Source organism: Octopus bimaculoides, chromosome 27 (assembly GCF_046866305.1).
Source record: "Octopus bimaculoides isolate indiv1 chromosome 27, ASM4686630v1, whole genome shotgun sequence".
Lineage (NCBI taxonomy): Eukaryota > Metazoa > Mollusca > Cephalopoda > Octopoda > Octopodidae > Octopus > Octopus bimaculoides.
The window spans coordinates 16,367,342-16,392,936 of NC_142954.1; the positions used below are offsets into that span (position 1 = coordinate 16,367,342).

At 40.3% G+C, this 25,595-nt stretch overlaps 1 protein-coding gene across 1 annotated transcript in view; it reads left to right on the top strand.

The window, feature by feature from the left end:
* Positions 1-25,595, top strand: part of LOC106868914 (deleted in lung and esophageal cancer protein 1) — a 128,196-nt gene that overhangs the window by 11,183 nt on the left and 91,418 nt on the right. Inside the window, exons 5-12 of the mRNA XM_089343358.1 lie at positions 2,552-2,665; positions 4,778-4,834; positions 8,005-8,195; positions 11,498-11,703; positions 13,851-13,920; positions 20,241-20,328; positions 21,739-21,912; positions 24,211-24,344. Coding sequence (XP_089199484.1) covers positions 2,552-2,665; positions 4,778-4,834; positions 8,005-8,195; positions 11,498-11,703; positions 13,851-13,920; positions 20,241-20,328; positions 21,739-21,912; positions 24,211-24,344 — 1,034 coding nt within the window. The remainder of the gene's footprint in view (positions 1-2,551; positions 2,666-4,777; positions 4,835-8,004; positions 8,196-11,497; positions 11,704-13,850; positions 13,921-20,240; positions 20,329-21,738; positions 21,913-24,210; positions 24,345-25,595) is intronic.

Consider the following 25,595-nt stretch of genomic DNA (forward strand, 5'->3'; position numbering starts at 1 on the left):
CGCCGAGGTCGACTTTATTTTGCATCCTCTTGGGGGTCAGTTAACTAAGTACCAGTCATGCACTGGGGTCGAAGTAATCAACTTAATCCCTTCTCCCAAATTTAAGGCCTTGTGCTGCCATTGGAAAGAATGTCAGAGTGTAAGTATCTTGAGAGAAAAGCTGAACATTAGAAGCATCAGTTGTGGTGTGCAAGAGAGACGATTGCGCTGGTATGGACATGTGGTGAGAATGGATGAGGATAGCTGCGTGAAAAAGTGCCACACCCTAACAGTTGAGGGAACCCGTGGAAGAGGTAGGCCCAGGAAGACCTGGGCTGAGGTGGTGAGGCAAGACCTTCGTACATTGGGCCTCACCAAGGCGATGACTACTGACCGAGACCTTTGGAAATGTGCTGTGCGTGAGAAGACCCGGCAAGCCAAGTAAGATTGTTGCCAGTGCCCCTGGACTGGTTCTTGTGCGGGTGGCACATGAGATGCACCATTTTGAGCGTGGCTGTTGCCAGTACCGCCTGACTGGCTCCCGTAGGATTTTCGAGCGAGATCGTTGCCAGTGCCCCTGGACTGGCTTGTGCGGGTGGCACATAAAAGACACCATTTCGAGCGTGGCCGTTTTCGTGCGGGTGACACGTAAAAGCACCCACTACACTCTCTGAGTGGTTGGCATTAGGAAGGGCATCCAGCTGTAGAAACTCTGCCAAATTAGACTGGAGCCTGGTGTTGCCATCCGGTTTCACCAGTCCTCAGTCAAATCGTCCAACCCATGCTAGCATGGAAAGCGGACGTTAAACGATGATGATGATTGTTATTCTGCCGAGTTCGACTTTGCTTTTCATCCTTTCAGTGTAGATAAATTAAGTACCAGTGAAACACTGGGGTCAATATAATTGACTCATTCCCTCCCCACAAATTTCAGGCCTTGTGCCTATAGTAGAAAGGATCATTGTTATTATTATTATTATTATTATGATGGGTTATATTGGGTGCTTGCTTCCCAACCACATGGTTCCAGTTTCAGTCCCATTGCATGTCATCTTGGGCAAGTGTCTTCTACTACAGCCTCGAACTGACCACAGCCTTGTGAGTGGATTTGGTAGATGGAAACTGAAAGAAGCCTGTCCTCTGTGTGTGTTTCTTTCTGTCTGTGTTTATAGTCTTCAGCAAGGCTGTACCAACAGTTAAAGAAAGATTTTGTAGAGAGAGAGTGGAGGCAAGAAGAAGAGAGAGGGGGGAGAGGGAGAAGGAGAGAGTGGGTGCGAAAGGGAGAGAGAGGGGAATTAACAGATGTTATCAACAGGAATGTGGTACAAATGAATTCAAAGACACAGTTTTCAGTGAGACCCTAAAAGCAATTAACAGTTATTTTGTTGTTACTGCCTGCTGCCTCTAATTACTGTTTATAATATCTAATAACATTTAAGGGGCCACAATGAAGCATCTCCAATACACTCCATAGGATTATTGGAAAGTGGAAGGGCATCAATTTGTAGCAGTTATGCCAAATGACGCATAAGCATCTGTCTACGGAAGTGACATGCCCCAGCTTGAGATGAGTTAGACTGGAATGAGCCTTCTAACCCATGTCAGCATGGATAATGGAAGTAAAGCTGATGAGGATGTGTGGTTAAGAATCTTGCTTCCTTACCATGTGGTATTGAATTCAGTCCCACTGCATGGCACCTTGGGGAAAGTGTCATCTACGATCATCCCGGGTCAACAGATGCCTTGTGAATGAATTTGGTAGATAGAAACTGCGTAGAAGCCCATCATAAATATATAGATATATGTATGTGTATTGGTGTTTGGCTGATCTCAAGAAAACCGTACCCTGCAGCAGAAGTGTTATAACTGATCCTGCAGGTGGTGTGAGGCACTCATAACAGTGTCATCTAAATATGTCAGTGTGGTGCCACATAAAAGTGCCTGTGTGACGCCATGCAAAAACGCTCATGTAAAAGATCCCATGTGATGTCACATAAAAATGCCCATGCGGTGCCATGTAGAAGTGCCTGTACAACACCACACAAAAGTGCCTGTGTGGTGTCACGTAAAAGTGCCCATGTGACACCACATAAAATTGCCTGTGAGGTGCCACATAAAAGCACCCAGCACACTTTGTAAAGTGGTTGGTGCTAGGAAGAGCTTCCAGCTGTAGAAACCATTCCAAATCAGACAGGAGTCTGGTGCAGTGCCACCACCCAACTTGCTAGCTCTGGTCACACTGTCCAACCCATGCCAGCTTGGAAAATGAACTTTAAATGATGTGTGTGTGTGACTGAATCCTTGCCTTGGTATTGTGCAATAGTTTAAAACCTTGTTTTGCCATTCAAGCTGAATCGTTCGTTTCCAGTTTTCAGTGAAGAACACAACTGGCAATGAGGAAATATTTCCTTACCTGGAAACAGGTGAGATTTAGTGCCAGGAAGGGTACCCAACTGTAGATAATCTACCTCAACAAATTCTGTCTGACCCATCTTAAGCACTGAAAGGTGAACGTTAAAAAGATAATGATTAAAATTTTAGTAATTAAATCTCATTTCCTGCATCTTTTCAGGATTCTCCTGCTACCGGTCGTATGTTAATTCCAAGTTACTCAAAGAAAATGGTCTGATTGTTCCAGATGATTATATAAAAGATGAAATGACAGAGATTTCCAAAAAATTACTGAGTAAGGGTTTTTTATCGTTTCTCTTTTTTTTTTTTATTTTTTACTCTTTTCAAAATGTCTTTGAGAATTCTTCACTACTTTTGAAATATTTTGTATGTGTTTGTTCCAATTTGGTAGACTGGCAGATACATGCATATATGCACAGGCATCAGAAAGGAAAAAGAGAAAAGTCCAAAGAAAGAAAAAAAAAATCATCAACAAAGTTCTTTTTGAATCTAAAATATACTCTCCATTTTCTACAACACTCTTCCATCTATCTGGCAGACATCCAAGGCCCCTTTTCCAAAATTCACTTCTCCGTGATGAAAAGTATTCCTCCAGTATTGTTCTGACGTCGTCTATAGAATTAATATTTTTCTGTCCAAATGATTTTGAAGACTGCAGAATAAATAATAACCAGATAGGGCAATGTCCAGTGAATATGGTGGGACAAAAAATGGTTCATTTGTGAGATGTGACAGCAAAGAAGAAGAGCACACATTCACTCTCTACATGTAATTAGACTTGGACAGTTTGTGAGGAACCCATTGACCCAATTTGCTGACCTTTCCAATGGCATGCAGGTGTCAATGAATGGTTGACTGACCAAATCCAAGCTTCTCTGCTAGTTCCTGAACAGTTACAATGAAATTTTGTTCCACCAGGGTTTGCAGGACATCCTCATCGATCTCTTCAGATCTTCCAGGATGAGGCTCGTCTTCTAGGCTGTAGTTTCCGGCTCAGAATTTCTGGAGCCACCATTGACACTGGCTAACGCTCATTGTCCAGTCCCCATATACAGCATTTGTATTCCTCGCACTTTCCGTTGCATTGTTGCCTTTATTGAACTCATAAAGCAAAATATACCAAATATGTTTCTTTGTCACTTCCATTATAGCTTTGAAAAAATTACTGTTAAAATCGAACTGTACTCTTCAAAACTTGCACTAAGAATAAGGACAAGGTAAAATTGCTACCTGCTTTTATAGCAGGTTGATGCAGGTAGTTTATCCTGTCCCTCTCTGACTTTTAGTTCATGTAACTGAAAAAAACCACATTATTTATGGGATGATCCACTACAACATTTTATGTGTGCTTCTATGTGTGTGTGGTCGTATGTGTGTATGTGGTTTGTGTGTGTGTGTGTGTGTGTGGTTGTGTGTGTGTGTGTAAATGAATTGTATCTGTCGATAAATTGCTGCAGATGAACTGTAGACAAATTCGCTGGATATGTATGTGTGTATGTATGTATGTGTGTATGTATGTATGTATACATGTATGCAAAGGTACATGAAGCCCAGTTACAACTACAGCCGGCTATTGCTGGTAAAGGTTTTAGCTGCCAATTCTGTACAAGACATTGTAGATCTTTAGCTGGGCTAAAAAATCACATTCAATCAGAGCACCATTAACAGTTAACCCTCAGGCAATGGCCATACTCAGTAACGAGGGGGCAGCCATCATATATGTAAGTATGTATCGGTCTTTCTTGGGTGCTACTGGTGACATGTAACCCAGTACAACCTGTTGTTTGGTCAGGTTGTTGGCAACTAAACTGGTGAGCCCATCAAGCTTGCTTGGTGATGAGGGTAATTGTTGGACACCCTGCAGAATGAAAAATAAGACCTGTCAAAGGGCAGAAAAACTCATGAGCAGTCAGTGGCCATCCAACAATATGTGTACATGTGTATGTATGCATGTATGTAAATATGTGGAAATACCTGGGCTGGTGACCAGGCAGGCATTTGGCCCACTGGGAGTGAGAGGCTCTTCTGTTGGGAAACGCTGAGAGAAAACCTGTGACACTGGCAATATTCGATGATGTAGACTAGTTCTTTTCAAGTTTATGTTGTCCATGTTCAGAGAGTGGGATTGGATTTGTGCAAATCCTTTCCCCACGATAAAAAAAAAATCATAATGCACAGGATGAAAATTAAGTAAAACCTATCACAAAAATGGATGGTCGTAGCCTTCGCATGTGTGGGACTTTCGATCAGACGATGGCAATACTTGAACACGAGTTTGCAGTCATCATCATGTATGTATGTAGCTGTGGGAGACTGTGTGTGTGTGTTGTGTCATTTAAGCAAGACCTATTTGTCTTATAAAACAAGGTTTGTTTCTTAACTCTAGAGACTTCAGCCAAGAAATTCCCAAGATACAAGGAGCGAACACCATTACGTCAATTAGGTAATTATATATTATATATTTACATTCTTATAATGCTATACATCCTTAGACAAACCAGTATATATAATATTTTCCCTTATATCATTATACACTCTTACACAAACCTGGTTTACACATTAATAAATTTTTAGTTCTTCATCATGTTCAACACACACAAACCACATACAGTAATGCTTCAATATATGAATTAATTTCTTCCCAGAGATCACTTGTAAAGCGAAAACTCGTCCCATAGTATAAATGACATTTTATGCCGTCATTTTACTCTGTCGCTGTGCAGACACATCAGAACTAGTGTTGCCACGCACACAAAATAGCTGTTTAACCTTTTTATATTGATTATAAAATAAAATTTGTAAATCTAGGGTCTTGTAATGTAGATCCTCATAAAGTGAGGGGTTACTGTATATAAATTAATTGTGACATTATTTTTATAATTCATTGAAACAAAATCAGTATATTTCAACAGAAATATGGTAAAAAAAAAAAGTGGGGTTCGTCTTTTGGAGACAGATCTTATAGATAATTCAAAGGAAATATTTCCTGTAAATGCATGTGCCAGTGCCACATAAAAAGCACTCAGAACATTCTGTAAAGTGTTTGGCATTAGAAAGGGCATCTGGCCATAGAAATTATGCCAAAGCAGACAACTGGTGTCTCCACAGTTCCCCAGCTGGCCAACACCTGTCAAACCGTCCAACACATGCCAACATAGAAAACGGATGTTAAATGATGATGATGATGATAATGAAATAATGATGACAGTCTCGTTATAATTCTACTTATTTTGGGAAGGCAGTGAGCTGGCAGAAATGCTTGGCAGTATTTCACCTGTCTTGATGTTTTGAGTTCAAATTCCGCTGAGGTCGACTTTGACTTTTATCCTTTTGGGGTCAATAAATTAAGTACCAGTTGAACACTGGGGAGGATGTAATTGACTGGCCTCCTCCCCCCAAATTTCTGGCCTTGTGCCTAGGGTTGAAAAGAATTCTGTTTATTTTGGGGGCTAAATCCTATTATTTTGTATCTTTTCTCTTTTTCACCCGTTTCAGTCATTAGATTGGGACCACGAATTTTTAGTGAAATGAATTGACCCCAGAACTTATTTTTTAAGCCTGGTACTTATCCACTTATTCTATTGTCTTTTTGCTGAACCGCTAAGTTAGGGGTATGTAAACACACTAACACCAGTTGTCAAGTGGTGACGGGGGTGGGCAAGTACAGACACACCCATATATATATATATATATATATATGTATATATATATATATATATATATATATATATATATATGATGGGCTTCTTTCAGTTTCCGTCTACCAAATCCACTCACAAGGCTTTGGTAGGCCCAAGGCTATAGTAGAAGACACTTGCCCACGGTGCCACGCAGTGGGACTTAACCAGGAACCATGTCATTGGGAAGCAAGCTTCTTACCACACAGCCATATAAATTCTTTTATTCTTTCAGTCATTTGACAGTGGTCATGCTGGAGCACTGCCTTAAAGGGTTTTAGTCAAATAAATCAAACTCAAGACTTATTCTTTGTAAGCCCAGTACTTATTCTATCAGTCTCTTTTGCCAAACTTATAGGGACATAAACACACCAACATTGGTTGTCAAGATATAGCAGGGCGACAAACATAGACACATACATAAATATATATACATATATATATGATAGGCTTATTTCTTTCTTTCCGTCTACTAAATCCACTCAAAAGGCTTTGGTTGGTCTGAGGCTATAGTAGAAAACACCTTCCCAAAGTGCCATGCAGTGGGACTGAACCTGGAATCATGTGGTTGGGAAGCAAGCTTCTTACCACACAGCCACACCTGTGTCTTTGTCATGTTTTTTACAAAAATCTGCTGATTCTGTGCTCAATCAATGAACCTTTAACATGGCTGAGAAACCAATCCCAATCAGTCAGGAATCACAATACGGCTTGTGCTATTCATCATTTTGACCACTGAGTCCAAAATCAAGTCAAATCAGACCGGAACCTGGTACAGCTCTGTAGCTTACCAGTTGGTTGCAGTCAAACTGTCTGTCCAATGCCAGCATGGAAAGCAGATGCTAAATAATTATGATGATAATGATGATGATGATGATGGTGGTGTGGTGGTGATGATGATGATGGAGGTGGTGATGATGATGATGATGGTGGTGGTGGTGGTGGTGGTGGTGGTGATGATGATGGTGGTGGTGGTGGTAATGATGATGATGATGATGGTGGTGATGATGATGGTGAGACCTTTGTTCAGGTTAGTTTCCCTGAGTCAACCCTGAGTCACCCTTGTATGCCAATCAGTCACAAGGTTATCCATTTTCAGCTGAGTGAACTGAAGCAATGAAGGCACGTGGCTCAGTGGTTAGGGCATTCGGCTCATGATCGTAAGGTCGTGAGTTCAATTCCTGGTGATGTATTATATCCTTGAGCAAGATACTTTATTTCACATTGCTCCAGTCCACCCGACTTGCAAAAATGAGTTGTACCTGTATTTCAAAGGGTTAGCCATGTCAAACGCTGTGTCACACTGAACCGCCCTGAGAACTACATTAAGGGTACACATATCTGTGGAGTGCTCAGCCACTTGCACGTTTATTTCATGAAGAGGCTGTTCCATTGATCAGATCAACTGGAACCCTCGTAATCATAACAGACAGAATATCAGGTTTTTGTTTAGACCGAAGCAGCATGAAACGAAGTGTTTTGCTCAAGAACTCAACACAAAACCAGTCTGGGAATTGAAACCATGATCTGACAATTGTGAGTGCAACAGCCTGACGCCTGGGCCACTTGCTAGGGGTCTACAGCACCAAAATATTCCCCTCCTTTTAAGTCACTCTCAAACTCTAGACAAACATATGTCTACAACGCCAACGACACTGCTGATCAAAGGTGGTGAGCTGGCAGAGTCGTTAGCAGACCGGGCGAAATGCTTAGCGGTATTTCGTCTGTCTTTGTGTTCTGAGTTCAAATTCCGTCGAGGTCGACTTTGCCTTTCATCCTTTCGGGGTCGATTAAATAAGTACCAGCTACGCACTGGGGTTGATATAATTGACTTAATCTGTTTGTCTGTCCTTGTTTGTCCCCTCTGTGTGTAGCCCCTTGTGGGCAATAAAGAAATAACACTCTGCTGATCACACTTTCTCTCAATTCTTTTCAGTCAAAAACGACCCAAGTTATCTGCAAACAACTGCATCATGGCTCCACCATAATTACGAGAAATCAAGGCTATATTCAGATGCATTAGCAAAAAAACTCTTTGCATCAAGTCTTGATAAGCTGACTCTCTCAACACCAGATATCTCTCTACCAGTTGCAAGGAAAAGTATAGTCATCATTGAAAAACCAAGTGTAATATCTCTTTATCTCTTCTTCTTCTTGTTATCCATCTTTCTTCTCCATCCACTATTCTTGGGGGTGGGGGTTATTGTGGGGTCGGGTCCTAGGGTACCTCTTCTGTCTATAGTACTATCAGAATCAACCAGCTGGATTCCCAATTCTGGCTAACTATGACTGTCTTTCATCTTTTTATCTTTTACTTGTTTCAGTCATTGGACTGCAGCCATGCTGGGGCACCACCTTGGAGAATTTTTAGCCGAATGAATTAATCCTACTATTTAGTTATTTCTTTTTAAAGCCTGGCACTTATTTTTTTTTTTTTATCTCTTTTGCCAAACCACTAAGTTACAGGAATGTAAACACATCAGCACCAGTTGCTAGGCAATGGCAGGGGTCAAACACGGGCACAAAGAAATACACACGTAGTTACATACGTACATACATACATATCAGGTTGAGTAAAAAGTAAGCAATGTTTTGAACCATGAAGAATTTGTACTGGATTTTTGCAGAGTTTTGAAATTTTTTGAAACATTTTTTTGCAATTGTCTCATAATACAGACATAAATTTGCCCAAATGCACCAATAAATTAACATTGATATTTTTTACACCGTTATTGCAATCATCTGAAATGGAACTGCCAAAGCACAATATTCAAGCAAATTTGTTATTCAACTTCAAAAAAAGGATGTAAGGCAGCTGAAACTGCTCACAATATCAATAAAAGATTCAGCAACGAAATGACCAGTGAGTGGTCAGCTCGAAAAGGGTTTAAATGATTTCGCAGTGGAGACCTGAAACTTGAAGATCGTGAGCATAGTGGACGTGCATCTGTCATCGATAACAATTAATTAAAGACCGTCATTGAGAAAGAGCTATGTAAAACCACTCTCGAGAATTGGAAAAAATCTTCAAGTTAGCCAGAAAACTGCCTGCAACCATTTGCATGCGATCAGAAAATCAAAAAAGCTTGACAAATGGGTACTGCATGATTTGAATTAAAATCAGCAAATGTGCAGATATGAAATTTGTTTGTCGTTTCTTCTCTGTAACCAAAGCGATCCATTTCTTCATCATATTGTAACCTGCAATGAAAAGTAGATTCTGTATAATAATAAAAACGTTCTTTACAGCAGTTGGACCAAAATGAAGCACCGAAAACCTTCCCTAAACCTGAGCTCTTCAAAAAGAAGGTCATGGTGATTGTTTGGTGGTGTACTGCTGGACTCATCCACTAGAACTTCTTAAAACATGGAAAAGCCATTACTGCAGAAACATATTGCCATGAAATTGCCAAAATGAATGAAAAACTGCTACTCCTCCATCCCAGACTGGTCAACAGAAGAGGACCAATCATTCTTCATGACAATGCTTGACCACACGTTTCCCTAATGACACTCCAGAAGTTGTGGGAACTTGGCTACAAAGTTCTTCCCCACCCAGCTTATTCCCCAGACTTTTCTCCCACCGACTACCACTTTTTCAAGCACCTTGATGGTTTCCTGCAAGAGAAGGAATTCAAATATCAAATCGATGCTGAAAATGCATTCAAAGAGTACATCAGTTCCAGAACTCCAGATTTTTATGTTACTGGAATAAACAAATTTGTAACTCGTTGGCAAAAATGTATTGATTGTAATGGTACTTACTTTAATGAATTAAATTTCCACATTGTTAAAATATATTGTGATGAATTTCACGTTTTAAAACGTTGCTTATTTTTTACTCAGCCTGATAAATTATTAAGGTGGCTATTTGCAATTTACAACCGAAAGGCAACAGGTGTAGTGGTCACTATAGTGACTGTGGCTGCTAGTGAGCACCAGCATTGCTAGAAATAAGAGTCAAAACAACTCTTAGCCATGTGAGAGCACTTTTCTACTTTTCTAATGACTGACAAGGGAGACAAGTGAGATGGAGTCATATCAATGCTTCAGATGTCAAGATATCCTTTTCTACTCTAGGCACAAGGCCCGAAATTTTTGGGGAGGGGCCAGTCTGTTAGATCGACCCTGGTATGCAACTGGTACTTAATTTATCGACTCCGAGAGGATGAAAGGCAAAGTCGACCTTGGTGGAATTTGAACTCAGAACGTAAAGACAGATGAAATACCGCTATGCATTTTACCCAGCGTGCTGTTTTCGCCAGCTTCCCGCCTTTTGGTTCTTTTCATCAAACTATTGTATCTCCAGCTGCTTCAGATGCCAAGATATCAAAAATTGCCAAAGTGTAGAACAACGGTTTTGCTATGGAACGGTGAAACTACTTTTTCTTTTTTTGAAAATGCAATGTTTTGGACTTCCAACATTTTTGCATAATAGCAACAATATATCTATCTATCTATCTATATATATATATATATATATATGATGGGCTTCTTTCAGTTTCTGTTTACCAAATCCACTCACAAGGCTTTGGTCAGTCTGAGGGTATAGTAGAAGAAACTTACCCATGGTGCTTCACAGTGGGACTGAACCCTGAACCTTGTGATTGGAAATTAAACTTCTCACCACACAGCCATTCCATTCCTGTGCCTGCCTCTCTCTCTCTTTATTTCTCTCTCTCTCTCTCTCTCTCTCTCTCTCTCTGTATATATATATATATATATATATAACATATAAATAAGAGGAATAGCCATCAAAGTGGATTTCTAGTATGCTAGAAGAAGATGCCAAATTGTCTTACCACAAAGAATATCTTCTAAAAAATTTTAGCAAACAAAATAAAGCAATTAACTTCATACCTTAAGATTTCGCTATTATTGATTACTATCGTAATCATCTGTAGCTCGTCAGTGAAGTTGTTGCTATTCCTCTTATTTATATATATAATATAATACATAGTCCTTAGACATTTTTTAAGTATGCTAGCCACTGGTTTTAATTAATATTATTTGATAATATTAATTGCTACTCTCGTTATTCAATATATATATATATATATATATATATATATATATATATATATATATATATAAGCACCGACTGGCATTGGAAGCGGAAACGGCTGTAAGAAATGTTATGTGTCACAGAAATGTTATATCATGTTTTGTATTAAAAAATAATCTACAGAAGTGGTCCAATTTGTTTGTTTGTTTATCAAAATTTTTCTCCATTTAAACTTTATATATATGTGTGTGTGTGTGTGTGTGTGTGTGTGTGTGTGTGTGTAATCTGAAGAGAATGTGCACAGAGTTAAGACCTTGAATGCCCTCACTCTATTTGGTGCCCACCTCCCTTACGTTCCATTATATCTCGACCATGTATCACCCTATTCTAGCTTTCTTTAATTCTCTCTGTTTCAATTTAAAAGACTCCACCAAAGAAAGAAGATAACGTCTTAACCAATGCCATCCAAATTAAGGAACTTATAGGGCAGATGTCAGCTCCAGTGAATTTTCTGGTGAATCCTCGAAACCGTCGACTGACAGCAAAGTTCAAGCCTCGATTACTGACAGAGGTTACTGAAAACAAAAGCTGCCCAAGTTCTGTCTCTCCTGCAGAGGAACAAGGCAAAGAGTAAGAATTGTTATTTGTCCTCTTGGAAATTATATTTCCACCGAACAAACTTGGGTAAAATATTATGGCTTTCTATACATTTACTACAGATGAGGATGTGTGTGCTTCTGTATCATCATCGTCATTGTCATCCTCGCCATCATCATCATCACCATCATCCTCGACATCATCGTCATCATTGTTGTCAAGATTGTCATCATCGTCATCATTATCATCATCACTGTCATCATCATCATCATCATCGTCATCATCATTATCATCGTTTTAATGTCTATTTTTCCATGCTTGCATGGGTTGTACAGAATCTTTTGAGGCAGATTTTCTATGGATGAATGCCTTCCCTGTCACCAACCTTCACCTTTTTCCAAGCAAGGTAATATTTCATCGCCCACCCCCGTTTCCCTTATGACCAGACATGTTTTTACTGAAGACTGGAAACAATAGACACCACTCGCATGGTGGTGACACTCGTTTACAACCATTATGTAATAATGTCAAGACAATAACATAAACCCGCAAGCACACACATACCATCATCATCATCACCACCACCATCATCATCACCACCACCACCACCACCACCACCATCATCACCACCACCACCACCACCACCACCACCACCACCACCACCACCATCATCATCATCAAGCTCATCATCATTATTATCATGAACCTCGTCATTCTTTAATGTCCATTTTTCATGCTGGTATGGGTTAGATGGTTTAGCCAGAGCTGGCAAGCCAGAGAGCTGCTCCAGGTTTCAGTCTGGCTTGGCATGGTTTCTATGGCTGGATGCCCTTCCTAATGCCAACCACTTCGAGAGTGTAATGCATGCTTTTTATGTGCCACCAGCACGAGTGCCATTTACATGTCAACAGCAATGGCCACAACTATGATTTCTCTTGGCTTGATGAGTCTTCTCAAACACAACATATCGCCAAAGGTATCAGTCACTTGTCATCGCCCTCATGAGGCCCGACATTTGAAAATCATGCTTCACCACCTTGTCCCATGTCTTCCTGGGTCTACCTTTTCCACAGATTCCCTCCACAGTTAAAGACTGGCACTTCTTTGCACAATTGTCCTCATCCATATATATATACACACATTATATATATAAGAACTTGGTATTTTTGGTAGGGTTATTCTAAACAGCAATAGTGGTAAAGCTTTTCCCTACCACTTCTAACTTTACCACTATTGCTGTTTAGAATAATCCTACCAAGAATACCAAGTTCTTCCCTACCAAGAATTCACAACGACCTCGAACCCACAAGAGTAAACAAGACAGGCAGAAACAAGGAAAATGCTCCTTGTATTTGAATACTATGCAAATATTCTTTTAAAAAACTTTTCTTTTAATTTTTTCAAAATTTAATTGCTTTCCATACTTACAGTTGAAAAAGTCTCAATGACTGAAACCGGTACTGAAATGGTTTTTATAAAATTATTTTAGCATTTTCTACCTTGACTTTTTTTTTCATATACATACATATATACATATACATATCATTTAACGTCCGCTTTCCATGCTAATATATATATTTACACACACACACACACACACATGACAGGATTTCCTTTTCCATTTATGAAGCATTAGTCAGCTTGGGGTAATAGGTTGGAAATGCTTTCTCAAGATGCCTTGAAGCCACGTGTTGGTGAAACCTTATGATCCAACTGATGCTGATATGGAACGTGGACTTTGGCCCTTTTGATACCAACCCACCTGAAACCACCTCTGGCTCTGTAGTACAAATGTCTTGTTTTCAAAAGTTCTGAATTAAAATCTTCCACCAAACCTTAGTCACAATTTATGTTCCTCACACTAGCTTAATGATATCTAAGTTATTTTACTAAATTCTTTGTTATATTTCAAATTAATTGAAAGAAACACAGAGCATCTCAACAGAAGTATGGTGACAGAAGAGTTAAATGATGATATTGAAAGAAACTTTGATGTTTTGAGGGGAAAGAGGGCAATAAATTACATACCTGTTATATATTGAGGTTGATGTAACTTCTCTCTAACTCACAACTAAAGAAATTTAGTAATTTTTTCAAAGGTGTAGCAGGGAATCGTGGGGTGGGGGTAGTTTCCTGTGTAAATGAATGATGTCTTCTATGATCATTTTCTTGTTCCTCAGGTCTCCTCTCTTCCTGCCGACCCCTCGGGAAATTCTCTTTACAGATTACAGAAGTGGTGAGATATACGAGGTAAGGTCTGTCTTTGATTTGTACCTTGATTTCAGAGGGGAGAGAGACAAGGAGAGAGACTATCCTTGGTGTTTCATTATGCATCTATCCTTGTTTATCACTGATTCTTCTTGGTTTCAGAGGGGTGAGAGTATGAGAGAAAGAGAAAGAGAAAGAAAGAGTGAGAGAGGGGGGAGAGAGGAAGAGAGAATTAGCAAAAGAAACTATCCTTGGTTCTTCATTATGCATCTATTCTTGTTTATTGCTGACTCAGTCATTGCTGATAAGGGATAACATGGTCACCCAATTGTGATTGATGTTATGCTTGTCATAGATTGATCTGTGATGACAAAAATCAGTGTTCACGCTCAGTGACCATCTACAATGCTCCGGACAACTTGGGCCCTCATAATGAAACCTATTTTGCCCATATGTTCTATTATACATTTATCACTGATAAGGGATAACATGGTACATTCAAATGTCATTTATGTTATGGTTGAGTGCACCATGGCTGCCCTTTCTAACATCAAACACATTACAGTATAAACTGAGTGTTTGTTTTTAATGCCACCAGCACTGGTTTCCCAGCGGCTGCTGTGAGGCTAATTAAATCAACCCCAGTACACAGTTGGTACTTATTTTATTGACCCCCTAAAAAGGCATGAAAGTTTATTGTAATGATAGTGACACCTACCACCATTTCCCCTCTCCAAATATTTATAGGCTAGGGTCAAAGGTTCTGGCCCACAGTAAATGAAGGGGTGCTGGGTGCTGAAAAGTTCTTGGCTTTAAGGGCATCGTGAAAGGCCCAACCTTCCAGGTTCTTTCACAGGGATTAGAAAAAAATGAAGGATTCTGGCAATAAGGGTGTGAATCTGAGAGGGGAATATGGTGAATATAATCATAACTGATTCTCCTGTATTTTCTTTTACCCAAAGCCAGGAACTTTTCAGCACTCCCTTGTGTGAGTGTGTGTGTGTGTGTTGAAAAGTTTCTGGCTTTAAGGGTGTTGCAAAAGGCCTGGTAGGAGGCCCAACCTTCTGAGTTCTTTTTTGCAGGGCTTAGAAAAACTGAAGAGCCACAGCAATTTGTGTGTGAATGTCAGAGGAGAATATGTTGGATATGAATTTTCTTTTACCCAAAGCCTGGGACTTTTCAGCACCCCTTCATATATACTACCCTTTTTCTCTTAGTCCAACTTTGTCATACAGGGTGACCCAAAAGTAGGTTTACAGTTATTCAACTATCTCCTTTACATTCATATATTAACAGTTTAGATCTTAAGTATAAAAAAGATATGAAACCATTATTCTAATTTAGTTAATTTTGTCAAGCTCCCTTTTCAGTTTGTAATTGAAATTTAAATGTAATAAATGTTTTAAAAGAAATTTAAAGTGCCTACGCGAGAACTGTAAACCTATTTTTGGGCCTGCTTGTATATCGTACACTTTTGCAGTGTATTCATGACACTACGATAAAAGTCTTTCCGATTTTTTTCAGTTTTTTTTGGCAAACATATTGGGGTGGTTTACCACTGCCTTCCCCAACTGGATGGCTGTTGGCCCACAAGGAGCTCGTCTGGTCTTTGACAGGGTATATTTTTAGTCCTGTTGGGTCTCCAGACATTCTCCTCACAAGTGTAGTAAACTACTTGAATAGGGCAACCAGTCTAGTTGCCGACCACCTGACCATGCAACATGTAGATCTGGTTTACACAATATCAAAAGCAGGTTCCATCAGCCTGTGAGGTGGTCTCTGTCCTACTGTTGTGGTGAAAGACATTAACACCCCTGTGTGATTAAAAGACGGGCTTGTCAAACTCTTATAAAGAGTAATGTTATCATTGAGACAACTGAAAGCATTTGGAGTTTCACGTACTGATAGTCAAAGTACAGGTTTGAAACATATTGCTTTACCTCTGCTTTGTTAAATCATATATCCAAACGCAAGGGTATAAAACTTATCCATATTTCTCCTGGTACCTATGTACAATTTTTCACTGGCTCTCATCACCCCACCTCCAGGGATGGTACTGTTCTTTTTGAGAAGCCCTGGTGCAGATATTTCAGATGACGCCTACAGGACAGTACTTCCATTAACAATATTCTGGTTTTAGTAAGGCAGCAAGCTGCCAGAATCGGTAGCACGCCGGGCGAAATGCTTAGTGGTATTTTGTCTGCCGCTACATTCTGAGTTCAAGTTCTGCCGAGGTCTGTCCTTGTTTGTCCCCTCTGTGTGTAGCCCCTTGTGGGCAGTAAAGAAATAAGAAATGTTAGTACACTGGTCAAAATGCTTAGTGGTATTTTGTCTGTCTCTACGATCTGAGTTTAAATTCTGCCGAGGTCGACTTTGCCTTTCATCCTTTTGGGGGTCGATAAATTATGTACCAGTTGTATACTGGAGTTGATCTAATCGACTGTGTCCCTCTCCAAAAAATTTCGGCCTTTTGCCTAGAGTAGAAAAGAATATTCTGGTTTTAGTATCTGCTCTACAAAGTCTCTATGCAGATGCTCAGTCTGCTAAAAGTAGCAGCCAAATCACTCTCAAATCACACCTTACTGACTTATATTGGATACATTTAAATGTGTTATTTCTTTACTACCCACAAGGGGCTACACACATAGGGGACAAACAAAGACAGACAAACGGATTAAGTCGATTATATCGACCCCAGTGCGTAACTGGTACTTATTTAATCGACCCCGAAAGGATGAAAGGCAAAGTCGACCTCGGCGGAATTTGAACTCAGAACGTAGTGGCAGATGAAATACCGCCAAGCATTTCGCCCGGCGTGCTAACGTCTCTGCCAGCTCACCGCCTAATTTAAATGTGTGGCATTTGATGGTTGTTGTATTGGGTGCGCTACCATACCCAATGCCACCAATTTCCAAGCAGGGGTACAACAAAAGTTTTCCATTAAGATTTGTGATTAAATTAATGAGTAAGGTTAATATTTATAATGAATTTACCATTTTCAAAGGGTCTGCACTGCATGCCTAGTGCACCCGGAATATGCACTCCTAACATTAACTCTGTTATAAGTCACGGGGTCAAGGTAGGAAATATAGCTAATAAAAAAAAGAAAACAGTGACACATTGGATGATATGGTCCTAGATACCCTATGACTGAATAAAAAATGAGATGATTACAGCTGGAATGTCTTTGATCAGGGGTCTGCTCAATCAGGGCTGACCTTGGATTACAAGAAGGGATGTCACATTTGATTAGCATTTCTCAACCAGGGTTACTCAGAACCCTGGGGTTCCACAAAAGGTTCCTAGGGCTTTCATGAGAAAGAGTTAGATAAGCTAAGGCTAACTTCATGATTGTAATATTACTATACATGCACAACATATTGTTTGTTATTGTAATATTGTAATATAGACATCATCTTATCAAAAAAATATAACAACCATTGGGAATATATTTAGTGATGTCTGTAATTTATGGACACCCTGTATATAACATCATCATTTAACGTCCGCTTTCCATGCTAGCATGGGTTGGACAATTTGACTGAGGACTGGTGAAACCAGATGGCTACACCAGGCTCCAATCTGATCTGGCAGAGATTCTACAGCTGGATGCCCTTCCTAACGCCAACCACTCCGAGAGTGTAGGGGGTGCTTTTACGTGCCACTGGCATGGAAGCCAGTCAGGCGGTACTGGCAACGGCCATTCAAGGGTAATTAGAAATATTAGAAATTTCTACTACCAGTGGCCTAGCATGTAAAATTTTAGTCAATAGACTATATATTATTCATATAAATACAGTGTACATTTAAACACATAAGAGGCATCCATCATATGGATTCCTTGCATGCTAGAAATAACAGTTAAATTCCATACCACTATTTAGGGATAAAACTTCGAAGGGAATGAAAAATAAAAACAATTACCATCTAATTATTGATACCTTTTTCTGGATAATTTTCGAATTGAAAAGCTGGCATTTTTATTTAATGCCGACAAGGAGTTGCGCTTGCGTGGTAGATTAAAAAAATTAGAATGTATAAGCACGGGGCATATACTGGATTGCCTTGTGTATATATGTTTAATCTAAGGTGTACCTGCTGAAGAAGACTTCGCCTTGCAAATTATTTTATTTGCTAGAATAAGTGTCCAGGAGTTAAATGGTAAATGTTTTTACTTTTCATTCCCTTCGAAGTTTTACCCCTAAATACTGGTTTGTATATATATATCATCGTCGTCGTTTAACGTCCGCTTTCCATGCTAGCATGGGTTGGACGATTTGACTGAGGACTGGTGAAACCAGATGGCTACACCAGGCTCCAATCTGATTTGGCAGAGTTTCTACAGCTGGATGCCCTTCCTAACGCCAACCACTCAGAGAGTGTAGTGGGTGTTTTTACGTGTCACCCGCACAAAGGCCAGTCAGGCGGTACTGGCAACGGCCACGCTCACCTCGCTCGAAAAACCTCATGTGTCACCCGCACAAAAGCCAGTCCAGGGGCACCAGCAACGATCTCGCTCGAAAATCCTACAACGGCCCCGCACAAGAGCCAGTTATGGGGCACCGGCAACGATCTCGCTCAAAGAAATTTCAAGTGTCACCCGTACAAGAGCCAGCTCAGGGGCACCGGCAACGATCTCGCTCGAAAGAATTCATGTGTCACCCGCACATGAGCCAGTCCAGGAGCACTGGCAACGATCTCACTCGAAAATCCTACGACGGCCCCGATCTCTCTTGAAACATTTCATGTGTCACCCGCACAAGAGCCAGTCCAGGGGTACTGGCAACGATCCCGCTCGGAAGATTTCATGTGTATATATGACACGTAAAAGCACCCACTACACTCTCTGAGTGGTTGGCGTTAGGAAGGGCATCCAGCTGTAGAAACTCTGCCAAATCAGACTGGAGCCTGGTGTTGCCATCCGGTTTCACCAGTCCTCAGTCAAATCGTCCAACCCATGCTAGCATGGAAAGCGGACGTTAAACGATGATGATGATGATGATGATATATTTATACTCACGCTATGCAGCTTGCCCGAGGGTGTTTATACATCCATATCTGTTAACAGTTATTTTTAATACTTTTCTCACTGGATTTGTATGTTCATTTCTCTTTTTGCCATCTGTGATTTTATTTTTAATCTTCAACATAAATGAAGATATTTCCTCCGTCTGGCTGCTTATCTTTCTACAAAACAAGAAGTTACATTGCAGAACTTTTATTTTAATGAGTTTTAAAGATATTTATCAGCCGACGAGATACATCTGCTCCGCCAGATGCTCCTGGACCAGTTATTGAGTGCACCACCCAAGAGGGATCAATGGTAGATGCGTTGAAGCAATTGTCGTGATTAATGATGAATTCTCGTATATTCCATCTTCCGTCTTTCATTTGCCAAATACTTAACGATCTCTGTGAAAGTGACTGTGCTTTACCAGTAAGCTACCAGGTGTAGACCATTCGTGCGTGAGAAGACCCGGCAAGCCAAGTGAGACCATAATCCATGGCCTTTGCCAGGGGTGTAACCAGCCCACTTATGCGTACCTTTCCTTCATTGGACACTAAACTTTGCTTGCGAAGACCTGTTGAGGCAAGTGAAATCGAAATTGAACCAAATCCGATGACTGGCACCCATGCCAGTCGAGCGCTAACAGCACCATCTGAGCGTGATCGTTGCCAGAGCAACTGTCTGGCTTCCGTGCCGGTGGCACATAAAAAGCACCATTTGAGCTTGATCGTTACCAGAGTCGCCTTACTGGCACGTGAAAAAGCATTCAAGCAAGGTCGTTGCCAGTGCAGCTGGACTGGCTCCTGTGCAGGTAGCATGTACAAAACACCATTTGAGCGTGGCCATTGCCAGTACCGCCTGACTAGCACTCATGCTGGTGGCACTTAAAAGCACCCACTACACTCTTGGAGCGGTTGGCGTTAGGAAGGGCATCCAGCTGTAGAAACTCTGCCAGATCAGACTGGAGCCTGGTGCAGCCATCTGGTTCGCCAGTCCTTAGTCAAGTCGTCCAACCCATGCTAGCATGGAAGGCAGACGTTAAACGATGATGATGATGATGATGATGATATATATGATATTTCTTACGTGAATTATGATGAAAAAATACGAGAAAGATATGGTATATAATTTTTTTTTGTGCAGGGATTCCTTGAGATATGTAATTAATTTGAAGGGTTACACAAGGGTAAAAAAAGGTTGAGAAACAGTGCATTAGATGATGTAGACTTAGGTACACTGTGCCTGAATAAGACTAGCCTGGTTACAATTAGAGATATTTCGATGAGAGGCCTGCTCCTTTAGGGCTGAACCACAACAGTAACTGCAGTCTGGTGTTCTTTGTGTCTTTTAATAGGCCAAACTAGAACTGAAGAATGTATCGTCTGTTCTCCGGCCGTGTCGAGTGATTCCACCAGCAACCAAATACTTTTTAGTTGGACTCGGTGAGTTGCAGAGGAACACTTCCAACCCTGTTTTGCTTCTTCTTTTACCAGCTTCAATTTCTGTGTGTGTGTGTGTGTGTGTGTGTGTGTGTGTGTGTGTGTGTGTGTGTGTGTGTGTGCATGTGTGCGTGTGTGTGTGTGTGTGTTTGTGTACATGTGCTTATTTATGTATGTGCGTGCTTGTGTTTGTCTGTGCATGTGTGCGTGTGCATGCGTGTGTGTGTGTGTGTTTGTGTGTGTGTTGTGTATGTGTTTGTGTGTGTGTGTTGTGTGTACTTGTGTGCCTGTGCTTGTGCGTGTGTCTGCTTGTGTTTGTGTGTGTGTGTGCATGTGTGTGTGTGTGCACATGCTTGTGTGTGTGCTTGTGTCTGTCTGCGTATGTGGGTTGTTGCTTAAGCCTCCATATCAAAGTCGAGTGAGTAAATGCATGAGTCATTCCAGCCATGACCATCAACATCTATTCATAGTCATCAGAACCGTTACATCATCTTATGCGTCCCTTTCCTTCATTATCTTAAGGAGATTTCGCTGCTATTTCCTACTGACGATGTATCCACACAGTGGTGGGCAAACCCCAGGCCAGACTCATAAGTGATGATGATTGACAATAGCAGCTATCATCACCCTCATCATTTCACATCCATGTTCCATGCTGGCATGAGTCGGATGGTTTAACAGGATCCGGTGGGCCCAATGACTGCGCCGTGCTCCAGTGTCGGCTTTGCCATGGTTTCTATGGCCCTGATGCCCATGGATGCCCCTTTCTAATGCTGCTCAGTGATGTTGGTAATTGATTGTGGAAGGGATGAGGGTGGGGACAATGGTGGCAGTATGATGTCGATGATGACGGTAATGATGACGATACTGCCACTGGCCATTGTGATTTTGACAGTGATGGTTGTGATGATGGTGATGATGATGTTGAGGATGTTGACGATGGTGGTGGTGGTGGTTGAGATACTGATAACAGTGCTAATCAAGTTGCTACTGCTGCTGCTGTGGCTAATGTTGGTTGCAATGTTCATGACTGTGATGATGATGATGATGTTGATGATGACAATAATGATGATGATTGTGCTCATAAGTGATGGTGATGATTAAAATGTTCATGACGGTGAGAATGATGGTTGTAGTCTTCATGAGACTGATGATGACGATGATGATGATTAATGATGATGATGACTAAAATGTCCATGACTGATGAAGATGATGATGAAGGTGACGACAGTGGTGGTGATGATGATGATGATGATTAAAATGTTCGTGACTGATGGTGATGATGATGGCAATGATGATGATGATGATGATTTTAAATATTCATGACAGTGATGATGATGATGATAATTGGTGGTGATGCTGATGGTGATGGTCATGATGATGATGATGATGATGATGATGATTCTGTTTCAGGCCAATTTCCTAACGAACAAGGTCTGGTGGCGCCAGGGATGAGCTGTCTCTACACAATACGTTTTGCCCCCGACACCCTCGGCTCCTTCAAAGATGAACTGGAAGTGGTGACGCAATCTTCAACAAGCATCATAGTGCCACTCCTGGCCAAGAGACCACACCCCATTTTAACTCGTTAGTAACGATTAATTGTTTTTTTTATCCATCTTCTAATTGTTTGTTTTAAAGTTATTGTTTTTGTTGTTACATTCTGTGTAGTCTGGTGGTTACTATGGAAACTACCGTTTTTGATGGGATAAAAGACACAAGTATGTGTGACGTATGTGACACACCCTAATTTCAGAAGGGCATATTCAGGGGAAAAAAAGGGATAGACAAAATGGAATAAGCAGAACAAGAAGAGACACTTGGGATAGAGAGTTACGGAAGAGGTCACAGAAGGTGTGACGAAAGAAATTTGATATAGAAACTATAATAATAATAATAATAATAATAATTCTTTCTTTCTTTCATTTGTTTCAGTCATTTGACTGTGGCCATGCTGGTGCAACGCCTTTAGTCGAACAAATCGATCCCAGCACTTAATCTTTGGAAGCCTAGTACTTATTCTATTGGTCTCTTTTGCTGAACCACTAAGTTACGGGGACATAAACACACCAACATTGGTTGTCAAGCACAGACATGCAAACATACACACACACACACACACACATATATGACGGGCTTCTTTCAGTGTCCGTCTACCAAATCCACTCACAAGGCTTTGGTCGGCCCGAGGCTATAACAGAAGACACTTGCCCTGGAACCATGTGGTTGATAAGCAAGCTTCTTACCACCCAGCCACTTCTGTGCCTAAACCACTCTCTTTTGGTTTAGTGTCAGTATAACACCTGCCAGAACAAAAACATCATGGAAAACAATAATAATGTTTCAGTAAATGTTATTAATATTATTATTATTATTATTGTTGTTGCTGTTGTTGTTGTTGTTGCTTTTGCACAGCTTCTAACGCTGGAGATGTACTATAATTCCAGCTGCTCACTACCAGTGAACTAAGGTAACACCCCTTATTCTTTGAGCACCATCCGGAGTATTCAAGCAGTGCTGTTTTCTGCAAGTGCTCCACCCTTATTGCAGCCCCTATTTGTTCCACGTACTTCTCAAGATTTTTACTCACTGTTCCCAGGGCTCCGACAATTATTATTATTAATATTATTATTTTATGTTTGACTTTTGTTTTGCATTTGTACAAGTTGGCTCCAAGTCTCACCCAGAGACCTCAAGAGACAACAAGTTAGAAGTTCATGTAGGTGTTATGCCTAGGGTACCATATATTTGGATTTGTACAGTTTTGTTCAAGTGAATTATTATTATTATTATTATTATTATTATTATTATTATCATCATTATTATCAAGGCAGTGAGCTGGCTGAATTGTTAGCATGATGGGCAAAATGCTTAGTAGCATTTCATCCGTCTTTACCTTCTGGGTTCAAGTTCCGTCATGGCTGACTTTCCCTTTCATTCTTTCAGGGTCAGTAAAATTAGTACTAGTCAAGCATTGGGGTTAATCTAATTGACTGGCCCCCTCGACCCAAAATTTCTGGCCTTGTGCCTGTGGTAGAAAGGATTATTATTATTATTAAGGCAGTGAGCCGGCAGATTCATTACCACGTTGGTCAAAATGGTTCATGGCATCTTGTACATCTTTACGATCTGAGATCAAATTCTACCCAGGGGTAAACTTTGCCTTTCATCCTTTTGAGGTTGATAAATTAAGTACCAGTGGAGTACTGGGGTTGATGTAATAATCTTAAACCCTCCCCCAAAATTTCAAGCCTTGTGCCTATAGTAGAAAGGATTATTATTATTATGGTGTCACACTACGTAGAAGAGACCATCTGGATTAAAATTGGCCTTTAGTACTGAGCATCAGGGACAAAGTTAGTTTATGGGTAGCTCAGCTTCACACATAGGACCCAGGATGATTTTTTTACCTATTTTTTTGTGAAACATTCTCTCAAACCATATTTCTGTTCCATAAATTTCATCAACAAAAATCTCAAAAGTGATTACCAGTCCCTGGGTCAATACTATTGAATAAACTCGCTGCTAGTGCCACTGGACTGACTCCTGTGCAGGTGGCACGTAAAAAACACCATTTGAGTGTGACTGTTGCCAGTACCGCCTGACTGGCCCTCGTGCCGGTGGTAATTAAAAGCACCCACTACACTCTCGGAGTGGTTGGCGTTAGGAAGGGCATCCAGCTGTAGAAACTCTGCCAAATCAGATTGGAGCCTGGTGCAGCCATCTGGTTCGCCAGTTTTCAGTCAAATCGTCCAACCCATGCTAGCATGGAAGGTGGACGTTAAACGATGATAATGATGATGATGGTGCCCTAGCATGGCCAGGATTCGATAACTGAAACCAGTCAAAATTGTCGTGTGTATTTGATGATTTCTTTATTTTCAGTTCCGTCTGTCCTGGACATTGGTTTCTGTCTTATTGGCTGCAAACTGGTCACCCATGTGGTTATAAAGAATATTGGAGGAAGTGGATGCTTTTGTATGATGCCAGCTGATTTGTGGAATACAACTGCATTCAAGGTGAGCTATGTTCTTTTAACTGTATATCAACTCCATTCCTTGACTCTTGTATTCTTATTTGCTATTCCAGCAACCCTGGTCACCTACTGTGAAATATAAAATGAACTTTTTTCAGTTTATCATACTTTGATATGAAAATCTCTATAATCTGTAGGCGCAGGAGTGGCTGTGTGGTAAGTAGCTTGCTTACCAACCACATGGTTCCATGTTCAGTCTCACTGCATGGCACCTTTGGCAAGTGCCTCAGGCCGATCAAAGCCTTGTGAGTAGATTTAGTAGATGGAAGCTGAAAGAAGCCCATCGTATATATATATATATATATATATATATATATATATAATAGAAATAAATTACAAAAACAAAATAGAAACTACACGTGGAAATGTAAGGGGAACATAAGCAGAAAAATAAGCGAAAATGCGCATTGGAAATAAAAAAAAGTAAGGCTTTTTATGAAAAGTAACGATAGATATATACAATTAGATGAACTGAGGTAGGAATAAAAGTAATAAAAGTCATTATTGTGAATTGTTAAAGAGATTTAAAAGCATACCGGTTTCATAATATTACTAGTCATTGCTTTGAGTGTACACTGAATTCTGAAGTGTCAAGTCTATTAGTCCCTTAGTAAAAAGATTATGTGTAAGGGAGGTAAGTAGTTCAGGATTTGGTGCAATTTAGGGTAGATCTGGATTTGTAATGTGAATGGTGTATGGGATGTATGGAGTTTAGTGATATTAAATGGAAGATTAGTAGTGTTCTATACTATGTTATGTGTTCATATTTAGTTGTGGAAGATATTTATTAATGAAAATTGCCTCTTTATTCATTCTTTGTTGTGTTGATGTGATCTGTGAACATTGATAGAAGGGAAAAATTAGGAAATTAGGATTAAGATTCCTCGCACACCTTTCTATGTGTCCACTGACCTGTATCTGTCTGTAATGTGGGTGGCGGATTTGTTCTTTGGGGAGAGTGGTTCTTCGACGGAGTGATATTCCTGTTTGGCCAATATAGTTATTACTGCACCCTAAGCATGTAATGGCATAGATTAGATTTTCCGAGGCACAGGTGAAATTTGATTTAATCGTAAATATTTCACCTTGTTTAAAGTGGAACTCCGAACCCTCCAAAAGGTGGTGGCAAGTACCACATTTTTTTACTTTTGGTTTTGTTGTTAGTGGATACAATCTTGCGCTGGTTAATATTTTTTTCAGTGATTTAGGTTGTATTTTACTTTTGATAATTTTG